The 13993-nt window shown below is 45.7% G+C and overlaps 1 protein-coding gene across 1 annotated transcript in view; it reads left to right on the forward strand.

The window, feature by feature from the left end:
* ANKRD60 (ankyrin repeat domain 60) overlaps positions 1 to 13993 on the forward strand; it is a 313589-nt gene that overhangs the window by 175759 nt on the left and 123837 nt on the right. The window contains exons 2-4 of the mRNA XM_068264080.1: positions 5677 to 5836; positions 6839 to 6944; positions 7800 to 7882. Of these exons, the coding sequence (XP_068120181.1) occupies positions 6883 to 6944; positions 7800 to 7882 (145 nt within the window). The 5' untranslated portion in view covers positions 5677 to 5836; positions 6839 to 6882. The remainder of the gene's footprint in view (positions 1 to 5676; positions 5837 to 6838; positions 6945 to 7799; positions 7883 to 13993) is intronic.

Raw genomic sequence — 13993 nt, forward strand, 5'->3', positions numbered from 1 at the left:
ATGAGATACACACTGGGATGATCATTGAAGTATTCTTGCTCTCACTTTCAACCATACAGCAGGATAGTGTGGATACGCTTTCTCCCTCAATTGGAGTACTGGGTGTTGAAGCTTTATCCTTCTTTGGGTGCTCCTCATGTAATGGGGTTGGGTGACGTCCTTTACAAATGCCACAGGTGGCTCTTCTCTTACAGTCCTTAGCACTGTGTCCCTTTCGTAGGCACCCAAAACAGAGCTGGTTATCCAGTATGAATCTTTTCTTCTCCTCTACAGACCTTTCCTTCATTTGTTGACATTTGTAGATGGAGTGGTTCTCTCCACAGAACATGCATTGAAGAGGTGTGTGACTATCCATCTGTACTTTCTCTCTGTTCTTCACATCAGTGACCTTAGGCTTACTCTCCTTGGTATCATTGCCTTTATCCACTGCATTGACTGCAAATGAAGTTGCCTTTGCACGCTTTACCTCTCTTGTTGGCTTTCCTTCCAAAGGTTTCAGAATGTGGAGGGATGACACTGGATTGCATGCTATGCGTGCTTCTGTATTGACAAACGAAGAAAACTCTTCAAAGCTGGGATACTCCTTGCCTTGGTCTAACTGTTTAGTTACATGACGATTCCATCTTGAGGTCACCCAGTCAGGTAGCTTAAGTAACATTTTCTGATTTTCTTCACAGTCATTCAGTACTTGCAAACCCTTTACGTGTGGAATGGCGTTGCTACATGCTTGCAGGAAGTCACCATACTCTCTAAGCTTAACATACTCTTTAGCGCCTATCTTTGGCCAACTGTTAAGTCTTTCTCTGAAGGCTCGCTGTACTACAAAGGGATGACCATACCTTGCATTCAGTTTTTCCCATGCTTGTTTGTAGGCTTCTTCATCTTTCCTGTAGAAGCTACCTTCAAGAGCACTCTTTGCTTCTCCACTAACATACTTCTGTAGGTAGAACAACTTGTCTGCTGAATTGGGGCAGCGACGTGCAATAAGTGCTTCAAAGCTTGTACTCCACTCTATGAACTTCAGTGGGTCTCCTGAGAATACAGTAGGTTCAGGAGTTGGAAGTCTTGTAAGAACCATTGTCTCATGTATAGCTTGGGCAATAGCTGCAACATTTTCTTGGTCACTATGATGACTTGTGGGGATAGAACGACAGGAATCTGTTCTCTCACTGCACACGGATTTAGATTTCTTTCTATTTTCCTCAGTGAGGACAGAAGGACAGGGATCTGTTCTCTCATGTAGTGCTGCTCTGGATCTATCACAATTCTCCTTTATTTCCTCCTCAGCATACACCCTACGTTTAGCTTCCATGACCTCAATGTCTCTTTGGTTTTTCAACCTTTTTAATTGTAGACGTTGTGCATCGATTGCAGCTTCCATCTCAATCACAGCCTTTTTAGCGGCAAGTTGTGCACATGCTTCTACCCTTTTTGGCTGAGGTACTTGTGCACTTAGATAAGTGGCTAGAATGTTTGCTGGAAGAGGTTGCTCTTGAAACTGTAGATCCATATACAGACTTGGCATAATCCCTTTTATAAAGCTGTAGTAGCCTTGTCCTCTCTGTCTCTGCATCAAAGTCGGTTTCAATTGATCGTATTCTCATAAGCCCTAATAAATCTGCTGTTATTGCAGTGCAGGTGTCAATCTTCCTCTTAATGTCCTGGGAGGGTGCTGTGTGTGACCTTAGCTCATCATATATTGTCTTCATATCTAACTCCTGCTTCTGTACAGCATCCATCATGTTGGATAATTCATCCTCTGCACACTCTAGCTTTAGCTTCATGCGAACCTCATTGGTGTGCGTCTTCCATTTTATGTACATTTGGTTGAATTTCCTTTCTCTTTGTGCAGACTCTTGTTGCATATATTCTAGCATTTTGGGGGTGAGTCTTCTCTCACGAGATGACTGTCTCAACTGGCCTATCTGTTCTGAGACTGCCTGAGACTCCCTAAGCTCAACTTCTAAATTCTCTATCTTAGACAGGTACTCTTTTAGGTCACAATTTATCCTTTCTATCTCTTCAGGATTTGTCTCTGCCTCTAAGGTTTCCCTCAACTCTAATACCTTCTGCTGTAAGGAATATCTCTCACTATTTAACTCTTCACCCTCTAACAATGGCATTGAAATACTATAAACAGACATTTTGACCTGAAATAGTTAAATAGCAGTTAAACACAAAGGAATAATAACTTTTTTCAAATACACATAAAGTCCTTATAATGCAAATGTCTCTTGATGTGCCAAATTCAGCACATAATCATCAATAAGGAATAAACAGGAAACTCTGACCTTATTATGAAGAGCAGGATACAGTGACTTGACTGCTGATTTAATATTAGTGTCTCTTTTGAAACAGAAGTTAGGATTCACTAAGGATCAGTCTTTACAGATGTAGATGCAAGGTGAGGGACTTTGACTTGCTTGTAGTTGCTTACAGGATGCAGACTGTCTGTGTCTTTACTTGCAGAGATGCAGCTGTGAGGATTGTTGCTCTGATTGTGTGCAGTTGCTCGAGGTAAATTGCAGCATGTGGTTGTTTCACTCTGTGCGTTGGCGCGCCTGTCGATATGTGCACTCTCACTGTGGCAATGTTGTGACTCTGAAGGCCGCAGGAAAGGCATACATCTACTTGGGTGCAATACTTGGCTCTATTTCTGCTTCTACTGTGGTGTTTTGTGAACTCTGTGGCCACAGGGAAGGCAGGTTAGCTTTAAAGTGCTTTTTGACCTTTTGTGCGCTGTCACTTTAAGGGCTTTGCAATTACACTCTGAGGCACACTTGGTATGGCTTCTGCTCTAGCTCTGATGAGGTGCGTCTTCTCGCCTCCTCAGAGGGTAATAGTTCTACTGTAACTGTCCTCGGATCCTTGAAAGACTTTAAGAACATACCGCTGGTACAAAAATAACTTTCTTTATTGGTAACATCATCAGGATAGGGAATCAGGAATAAAGATGATCACAGTTTTAGTAATATTGGTGGCTGAACATGGTAGAATGTGATCTTAGCAGTTTCAAGTGGTAGAAAGCGATTTCAAGCATAGAAAGCGTAGAAAGCAGTAGAACTAGGGGCAAACATACAAAACAGTATTCAGTATAGACTCTAACATATAACCACTAACATTGTCATTAGCAGCATGAATCAGTACACATAAATCAAGATAGCTCACCTATTTTAGCCTCATAGGATCTTAAGGGCAGTTTCTCTGCTCTGTCTCTCTCATAAGCTCTGAAGATTCTGTCTGTAAGATGGCTGCTGGCATGTCTGGATAGAAGATTCTAGAAGATCTCAGAGTGAGGCTGGGTTCTGATTGGACTAGAGTGTCAGGTGACTGGAGTACTCAGATTAACCCTGTAATGTCCTGTGCTTAGCTAGCTATATTGTAGCTGATGCTGCAGGCTGTTACTCTACACACAAATGAACTTTAACAGCAGGCTAACTTTTCTGCTTATCATACAACAGACCTATATAGGTATATATATATATATTGTTCTGTACTGCATACTAGCACTAAATTGCTATAAACCTCTCTTATTAGCAATGACTATGAATTATGCTGTTCAGATGTTTGATTGGCTTGGGCGGGCAGCTACAGATATTTCTTGGCCCAGTCTTGACGTTTCAGCTTGTGTGTCTTGTTCAGTGGTGGTCGTCTTTCAGCCTTTTTTACCTTGGCCATGTCTCTAAGTATTGCACACCTTGTGCTTTTGGCCACTCCAGTGATGTTGCAGCTCTGAAATATGGCCAAACTGGTGGCAAGTGGCATCTTGGCAGCTGCACGATTGACTTTTCTCAGTTCATGGGCAGTTATTTTGCGCCTTGGTTTTTCCACACGCTTCTTGCAACCCTGTTGACTATTTTGAATGAAACGCTTGATTGTTCGATGATCAAGAAGCTTTGAAATTTTAAGAGTTCTGCATCCCTCTGCAAGATATGTCACTATTTTTGACTTTTCTGAGCCTGTCAAGTCCTTCTTTTGACCCATTTTGCCAAAGGAAAGGAAGTTGCCTAATAATTATGCACACCTGATATACGGGGTTGATGTCATTAGACCACACCCCTTCTCATTACAGAGATGCACATCACCTAATATGCCTAATTGGTAGTAGGCTTTCGAGCCTATACAGCTTGGAGTAAGACAACATGCATAAAGAGGATGATGTGGTCAAAATACTAATTTGCCTAATAATTCTGCACTCCCTGTATATGTATCAGTTTAATGGCATCAGTATTAAAAAAAAAAGTTATTGCTGTATCAAGACAGCTGAAATGCCAAAGTTGTCAGGAATCTCAGAGCTGGTTCAGGCGTCTGTCTGCATTTTTTTTATGTTGTTCAAGCGCCACGTTCCCGATGTTGTTCTATGGGAGAGTTTTTGCGATCTCGTTTGTCAGCGTTACCGATAGTTTTTGTAAGAGTTGCGGTTGATAGTGTTCTCTGAGACATCGCATACGGCTTCTGGTGGCGGCTGCATTCAGTGAACGACAGTAGCAACCGCTTGAAATCGTTGCTAACAGCGCGCAAACGTTTTGGTTGTCTGTAGTAGGCGTACTGGAGGTATGCACTTGACAGGAAATGGACCATAATTCATAGGGAAGGGAGTAGACAGGAAACAGACCACAATCCTCTGGGATAAGGCGAGATGGCGACCAATGCTTCTTTAGAGAATGCTGTGGAGCTGTGCCAACTGTTGGACCAGATCCAGGGCAAGCCAACAATCTGGGACACAGGCAGTGCAGAGTACAGCAACAATGTACAGAAAAGCAGGGCATGGGAGAGTGTGTGCGTGGATTTTTTTCCCTGGATTAGCTGCAGAGATCTCCAGGCACCAGAGAAACAATGAGTGAGTACCAGCTCTCAGGTCATGCCATGTGCAGACTTGGACCTGAACTGTTTAGCACTGTAGATGTGTATTATAGCCTGTGCAATCCCCTGTAGTGGTGGACCAGAATAGTTGTGCTGGGCAGACGGAAAACTAATCACTAAGTAACTAATCACAAGTTGTAAAATGACCCCTCAGCTGAGTCACCTGACTGCCACAACAAAGAGGATAAAGAGGATGTTAAAGGGAACCTTAACTGGTGGGGGGAAAAAAATCACTTACCTGGGGGCTTTCCCAAGCCTCCTGCAGCCGTCCTGTGCCCGCGCCGGTCCTTCGGTGCCCTCCGGTCTCCCTCCGCGTCTAAGTTTCGTTTTTGGACTACTGCCAGTCGTCCTCGGGCAAATCGTCCTCTTCTTCCGCATTCCCCGTCGTAAAGAGCCGTAAAGCGCGTCCGCATGATGCGTTTGGCGTCATGCGGACGCGCTTTACGGCTCTTTACGACGGGGAATGCGGAAGAAGAGGACGCTTTGCCCGAGGACGACTGGCAGTCGTCCGAAAACGAAACATAGCCGCGGAGGGAGACCGGAGGGCACCAAAGGATCGGCGCGGGCACAGGACGGCTGCAGGAGGCTTGGGAAAGCCCCCAGGTAAGTGATTTTTTTTTTCCCCACCAGTTAAGGTTCCCTTTAACAATATGTCTGCTGCTTTTCTTGTAGTGTTTAGAGGTGGTTCGGTGTTCAATTGTGCTTTTATTTTAATTTATTTTTTATTGGGGGGGGGGGGGGGTTAATGTCAGGACTGTGACATATATTTTTCAAATATCATATTGAGGAATGCCTTTTTATTTGTATTTACAGTGGCCATTATTAAGAAAAAATGGAAATCTTTGAGAGATCATTTCCAAAAAGACTTGAAGGTGCAGCGTTCTTCAAAAAGTGGACAGGCTCCATCCAAGTACAAGTACCATCCTATGTTTGACAGCTTGCTGTTTCTGATCCCTTTGCTAGAAACCAGAGAGTAAGTATTTTTGTATTGTAATTTTTTACCCCACCTTAGAAAGGAAATCTGACTTCAGATGGATATGGAGTCTGCAACATTTATGTCCTTGTAAATAATGTCACTTGCCTGTCAGTCCTTTTTACAAAGCCTACAGCTAATCCACTACAGCTTGAGATCAGATGCATGCCTGTGCACAGCCTATGCCAAAAAGTATTGCATACTTAGGATCAGGAGGACTGACATTGTTTACAAGGAAATAAATGTCAGCCTCGGGCGTAACTATAAATCATTGGACCCCCCTGCAATACTTTAGATGGGGCCCCCTCCTCTTCCTCGCTTTCTGCACAGGTAAACTGAGAACCAAAGTTATTCAATTAGCTAGTGCACACTTGAATGTGTTTTCCTCATGCAGATAAAAATGGACAGCAGTGAAGCACTGCATGCATTTTCTCTATCAATTACATTAGCTTCTGTGATAAAACGTGTATGTTTTCACACATACAGACACATATGGTGTGCAGAAAACACAAACAGAAAACCGACAGATAAGTGTGCTCCCAGCCTCAGCTTATTACACTCACTCTGCCCATCTATGATGGAGCAGAAATGGCTCTGCAGACTCCTCCAGCATCACTACAGTACACAGCACTTGGGAAGGGGTAGAGAGGATGGGGGCTGGGCGTTGTACACAAGACCTTGCTGAACACTGAATAGGGACTGTCTACAAATTTTAGTCTACAAAACTTTGTATGATTCGTTATCAGTGGCTGAGCAGATGCAGTCATTAGAACAATTGTGTAGAGAGCAGAAAGTGTTTTTTCTCTCCGTGCCCTTAGTTGTCAGTCTCTTAGGACAGGGAAAAGAAACTGCTTTTAGGAGCCCCCTGTGGCTTTTGGGCCCCCTGCTGCTGCATCCCCTGCAGGGTCTATTGTTACGCCCCTGGTCAGCCTCCATATCCCTCTCACCGTAGCACCGCTGATATTATATTTTAATACATGTTGTTGTTTGTTATTACTATAGGACTTCAGGCAATGTGAGGTTGGTTCGACAGGAAGAGGAAGAGCATGATAGTGGGTCTTCGGGACAACCCGAAGAATCATTTTCAGGACAGTCAGCAAATTCATCGGTACGTGATGGTGGTGTTGAGGACAATTCTGAGTGCTCCTCTGTGAACCAAGATCCTACTGTAGTAATATTTCTCCTCAACCTATCTCTCCTCAGCCAACCTCACCTGTTTGTGTTAACCAATGTAAAAAAAAGAAGTAGAGCTGCTGCTCAAACAAATACAGAGAACAATAATGAGGACGTGATTAAAATGAATGATAAAGCACATGTCTACTTGTGTAGAGAATGCAATGAGACCTAAAGATGATATAGCATATTTTATGCAGTCTCTGGAATGGGATGTACGTAAAGTACCAAAGCAAAAATTGGGGAAGTTAAAAATAGATTTGACTGAAAATAGTTGATTTTTTTCTTGACCCTGATGTTCCTGTACAGAGAGAACAGGCCACCCCCCTCCCCCCCCCCCCCCCCCCAATATTTTCAATCTCTCCAGCAATCAATGCAATCTTCCCAACCCCCACCATCTCTGTATCCTTTCACTACATCCTCCTCTCAACCTGCATCTTTTTCCTACAGTAACTATCAGGCCCAGTCTATTTCTTGCTTGCAACCAACGGCAAGTAATAATGTCCGATCCCAGCGTATCTCTAGTCACACTGCATCTATGGATTTTGGTGCAGCAGAGGCCTGGCCCTTAGGCTCTTCCTTACAAATGTTGTCCAGATCCTCAACTCCTTTCATTGAAGATGTCTAAGTGCGGGTGTTGCAGTAGTACTGTTCAATGTAAAAAATAGATTGGTAGTTTGTTATATATCATATTGATGAGCACAACCGTTAGTTGGATATACAATTTTCCATAATATTTTTTTACCTTTATCTTCTTCTACTGAACCTCTGCCTGAAATTTCATCTATAGGTCAAGAACAAACCTACAGTACAACTGGTGTTTCCGGTTACAGTACAACCAGCGTTTCAAACATTGTTGTGTGATATGTCCAGGTTTGCCTCATGCTTGCATGAACCACACTACCAAGATAGGGTAACTGGTACAGCACAGAAAGAAAATCATTAATATTTTTTTTTCCCCCCAGAAGACTAACAAATGGTCATATTTACACCAAGTGATGTGTATAGCACATTGTACAGTGCAAACCAAGCATGTAAACATACCTTCAAAAATTTCCATTTCTTCTTAGCTTTGTTCATAAGGAGTAAATGTATGTCATAGTGGTGAAAAATGCCATGTACTTAACCCCGGGCTTCCTCTATCCTCTAGCACATACATGTCAGACTCTCGCCCGTGGGCCAAATCTGGCCCTCAGAGCCATTAAATTTGGCCCTCAAGTGGTTTCCCCACTTTGCATTATGTTTGGCCCACTCTAGACCACCAGGGAAGCTATATTGGAGGCGAAGTCCTAGATCACCAGGGAAGCCATATGGGGGAGGTAGGTGGAAAGCACTAAACACTAGGGAACTTTACAGGGGAGGGTGAGGGCCACTAGACACCAGAGAACTATATAGGGAAGGGAGGAGGGACATTAGACACCTGGGAACTTCATAAGGGAAGAAGATGGCCACTACACATTGAGGTTGGCCCGCGAATAGGTCCCAGTGTACAATTTCGGCCCACTTTGTATTTGAGTTTGACATCGCTGCTCTAGCAGTAGATCTGTCCCCTGCTGCTGTGGTCACGTCTCTGCGGCGAGGACAGATCAGCTGCTAGGGGGTGGAGGAAGCCCCGGGCAAGTGCATGGCTATTGTTGTCCACTATGACAGTGAAGAAAAAGATGTCTGCCTTGAATTTGGACAAACCGAATATGAAAGGTGTAATCCACATTTACAATCAAACATGTATGTTGTTAAAGTGAATGTGTACCGTTTTATATTTTGTATTTTTGTATAGGGGACCACTTACCGTATTTTTCGGACTATAAGACGCTCCGGACTATAAGACGCACCTAGGTTTAAAGGGAAAAAACCAGGGGAAAAAAAAAAAACTAAATCTAGGTGCATCCTTGGTCCAGGAGTCTCCTATAGACCTTTAACCTTCCCCTAAGATGTTTCTATCTACTAAGTAATACTGGCCAGCTACACTAACCACTTCTGCCCCCACCAACTACATTAACAACTGATGCATCACCCCCAGCTACACTACACTTCACTAACCCCTGATGTACCCACCCAGCTACACTACACTACACAAACCCCTGTAACCTCCCCCTGCCTCCAACCTAGCTACACTAATTTACCACCATTACAATTAAACTGAGGGCTCACCCCTTCGTGGCAGCAAAGTTATCCAGAGGTGTTCCATCGCAGCATAGCAGCAGCTGCTGCAATGATCTGTATGCTGTTTCCATTGTCCAAACTTCTCCCCGGAGCGGCGGCAGTGCAATCAGCGTTTAGGACTTCTTGGGTGGCATAGCAGCAGCCGCTGCAATCATCTGCGATGCCTGTGTGTGCTTGCCAGCGTGTCCCCCGAGCGGCTCCAGCAGCAGCGTGATTGTTGTTTACTTCCCGGGAGGCATGGCAGTAGGTCCAAATAATTTCGCTTATGCATGCGGCTCTTCTTTCTTTTTCTCCCCGCATGAGCCGCGCGTCAGTGTAATCCGGGCACAGCGGGACATCTTCAGCCACGTTATTGTCAGCGTCTGATAGAGACCTCTGAACTGCTTCCTTATTGGCGCCCTCTGATGACCTGCGTCGCACGTGCGCCGGGGTCATGTGGCAAACCAATAAGGAAGCAGTTCAGAGGTCTCTATCAGACGCTGACAATAACGTGGCTGAAGATGTCCCGCTGTGCCCGGATTACACTGACGCGCGGCTCATGCGGGGAGAAAAAGAAAGAAGAGCCGCATGCATAAGCGAAATTATTTGGACCTACTGCCATGCCTCCCGGGAAGTAAACAACGATCACGCTGCTGCTGGAGCCGCTCGGGGGACACGCTGGCAAACACACACAGGCATCGCAGATGATTGCAGCGGCTGCTGCTATGCCACCCAAGAAGTCCTAAACGCTGATTGCACTGCCGCCGCTCCGGGGACAAGTTTGGACAATGGAAACAGCATACAGATCATTGCAGCAGCTGCTGCTATGCTGCGATGGAACACCGCATGGACAGGTATATTGTTACATTCGGACTATAAGACGCAGTAACTTTTTCTGCCCACTTTTGGGAGAGAAAAAGTGCGTCTTATAGTCCGAAAAATACGGTACCTCATTGCCCTCTATTGTTCTGTCCCCATTTTGTTGGTTTTACTGAAGGCTGGCCCCCAAAATCTACGTTTATATTTTTTTACCAGTTTGGTCGAATATTATGGCTAGAGAGAGGAGGCAGAGCTTCTTTTCCGTGCTCTGTCACTCCTCCGTCATCTCCGCCCCTTTGCTCCGCCCTGTCAGTCGCGCTCCCGCTGATGCGTGGCTCCCCTGCTCTCATTGATGTTCGTGCGTGGCTCTCTGCTGTTCGATAAATGTGAGCGTGCGCGCACTGTCTCACGGCCGCGCACATGACAGTCTCCATTGTCTCGCTCTATTTTATCGGCGCTTGAGACTAGGAGATTTTGGGAAGGAAGAGGCTGCCGACCCGGAAGATGAAGCAAAGGTCGGCAGCCATCTTGGATTTATACCGAGAGGGTTTGGGGCTATATTTCACGAACCGGGGGCGGTGGTGCGGCGAAAATAAGGAGAGGTACAAGTATTTTCATTTTGGAAAACGGACATGTCATTTTAAAAAAAAAATGTATATGCGATTCCCAATGGCTTTAAGAAGATATAACATATGGATTGTATATTTTTGCAAATGTTGTATTGTTATTACAATTTTATTGTGATATTTCTATTGTTGAAAATTAAACGATTCACAAAGTTGTACTATATTTTGCTAAATTGCAATAAAAAAAAAGTTCTGTGTACTTTTAAATTATTTACTGAACACACTTTTTTTCACTAAAGTTGGGAAATATTAATAAAAGCCTGTGAATTACAAAAAATCTAATTTTGGTGTACTGGTATGGAATTGAACCATCTTCAGACACAAAATAGTTTGCAAATCTTGTACGCACATCTCCTGCTTCATTGCATCCTCTCACAGAATTTGTGTCGGTATCTGTGAAAGGATTATCGGGGACCTCTTCTGAATTTATACCTTCCCTCATACGTACGAAATTATGTAGAATGCATGCCGCCTTCACAACATTGTCCACATTTTCTTGTGTCATCACTAGGGTGGTGTGGAATACCCTCCATTTGTTAGATAGCATGCCAAAGGCACATTCTACATACCTTCTTGCTCTGGTGAGGTGGTAATTTAAAACACGTTTGAGGATGTCCAAATCTCTTTGAGGAAATGGCTTCATGAGGTTTGTATGTATAGCAAAGGCCTCATCTCTAACGAGCATTTGTGGAAAAGATTCTCCGCCCTCAACAATGGGACAGAGTGCGGGGAGGTTCAACTGTCCTGCATACAGTTTTCTTCCAATACTTGAGGATCTGAAAATATGGGAGTCTGCGTAACTCCCATAGAACCCCACATCCACTGCTGGAGAAATACTTCTTGTAATTGTAGTAATTGTAGTATTTCAAACCTGATCCTGTAGGTAGCTGAATACGGATGTGCTTTCTGTCTACGGCACCAACACAGTTTGGAAATAGAGATGGCCCGAACGGTTCGCCGGTGAACGGTTCGTGGCAAATTTCGGTGGTTCGAGTTCGCACGCGAACGCGAACTTTATGGCGGTTCGATTCGCCTCCTATACTACATCATTAGGGTCAACTTTGACCGTCTACATCACAGTCAGCAGGCACAGGGTAGCCAATCAGGCTACACTCCCTCCTGGAGCCATTCCCCCCCCCCCCCTTATAAAAGGCAGGCAGCATCAGACATTGGACTCACTTGTGTGCCTGCAGTAATTAGAGAAGGGAGAGCTGCTGCAGACTCTCATAGGGAAAGCTTAGTTAGGCTCTTGTAGGCTTGTTAGCTTGCTCTTTGCTGATTCTTATTGCTAAAGAAGCACCCCTCAACAGCTCTTTTGAGAGCTAATCTTATTCTTGTGATCTATTTTTTTTTTTTTTGTGTGGGGCCCACTTGCATTATATTTAGCCCTGTCAGTCAGTCGCAGCTGGCCTTTGGTGTAATTCCTACTGTGCCACATTGTTAATACCACCAGTCATTGCACCTGTTCACGGCGGTACGTGTGTGTGTGTGTGTGTGTGTGTGTGTGTGTGTGTGTGTGTGTGTGTGTGTGTGTGTGTATGTGTGACAGGTGCACATTTGCAATGCCCATCACTGCATATACCTACCTGTTGTGTTCAGTGCACCCACCTACCTACGTGAGCGCACGCATTGTTAATACCAACAGTCATTGCACCTGTTCATGGTGATACCTGTGTGTGTGTGTGTGACAGGTGCACATTTGTAATACCCATCACTGCATATACCTACCTGTTGTGTTCAGTGCACCCACCTACCTACGTGAGCACACGCAGTGTGATATACCACTCCGTGCATACCTGTTAACTGCACCTGTGTGACTGCACATTGTATTAATCAAGTCAGTGCATACCTTTCACTTCATTTCCCCCCCCCCCCCAATATGGGCAAAATAGGCAGAGCCAGAGGCAGGCAACCCGGCAGGTCTGTTCGAGGTCATGCTGTCGTGATTTTGTGCGGCCCTGGACCAAAGTACAGTGTTCAGAAGGCGCGTGCCATCAACCTCCAAGATTGTCAGGATGTATCTTTCTCAGCTTCCGCACGGAATCGTGACATATTTTCCTCCATGTGTGTGTGTGTGTGTGTATGTGTGTGTGTGTGTGTGTGTGTGTGTCAGGGGCGGAGCTTGGGGGGGTCGGGGTAGGACAGGTGCCCCCGGGCGCTGGATCCCTAAGGGCGCCCAGCGCAATGTCCTTTTTTTTTTTTTTTTTTTTAAACAAAATCTTCTCCCTTGCTTGGGAGTCAGGGGCAGGCTCACACGCGCCACCGCGCAGCGTCCAGAACATGTGGAACGCAGAGCCAGCCGCCTGAGCCAATCGCTGGTGAGGAGGAGGCTCCGAGGCTGGCAGGGAAGTGTGTGCGAGTGTGGAGGGGGCGGGGTAGAGCGGACCAAACAATCTGAGTTGTCTCTGCAGCTGCTGCTTGCCCAATGCTACAGGTGTAGGAATCAGTATAGCAGCCGAAGCGGCTGCTATGGAGCTACAAGGGGGCCTCTTGTGTGATGTGGGGGGTCTGTAGCGGGCTCCGAAGTGAATATCAATTATCTGTATTAACGGTAGGAGCTACGAGCTGAAGTCTCCACTCTCCAGCGTGCACACAGGCTCAGGCTTTTCCACCCCCCTTCCCTCCTCCCATCTGTGTTTCCTCACACAGCATGTAGCCGTGCACAGAAGTTCAGAAAACCTGAGGTTCAGCGACTGGCCCCAGTGAAGATAGTACTCAGCGGCTACTTGATTTATGGCCTGACTTGTCAGGTCAGTGTCTGTGTGTCAATGGAGCAGGGGGAGGGCAGGGAAGCAGCCCGGACAGCACAGGAGTGTCTCAGTGAGTCTGTGATTCACTGTGCAGAGGTGATCATATTCACTGGGCCTGTGTGCAGTTCATGTGCAGAGGTGGGAGACACAAACCATCAGCACTGTTTTTCACAAAATGGGGGAAAAAGAGTGCCCTGTATGCTGTATGTAGGTAGTCAGTCAAATAGTGTCTACTGCCTAGACTTCAGAGTAGTATTGCCATGTACAAACAGGGGCGGAGCTTGGGGGGGTCGGGGTAGGACAGGTGCCCCCGGGCGCTGGATCCCTAAGGGCGCCCAGCGCAATGTCCTTTTTTTTTTTTTTTTTTTTAAACAAAATCTTCTCCCTTGCTTGGGAGTCAGGGGCAGGCTCACACGCGCCACCGCGCAGCGTCCAGAACATGTGGAACGCAGAGCCAGCCGCCTGAGCCAATCGCTGGTGAGGAGGAGGCTCCGAGGCTGGCAGGGAAGTGTGTGCGAGTGTGGAGGGGGCGGGGTAGAGCGGACCAAACAATCTGAGTTGTCTCTGCAGCTGCTGCTTGCCCAATGCTACAGGTGTAGGAATCAGTATAGCAGCCGAAGCGGCTGCTATGGAGCTACAAGGGGGCC

The sequence above is a fragment of the Hyperolius riggenbachi genome, chromosome 12 (genome assembly GCF_040937935.1).
Source record: "Hyperolius riggenbachi isolate aHypRig1 chromosome 12, aHypRig1.pri, whole genome shotgun sequence".
Taxonomy (NCBI): Eukaryota; Metazoa; Chordata; class Amphibia; order Anura; family Hyperoliidae; genus Hyperolius; species Hyperolius riggenbachi.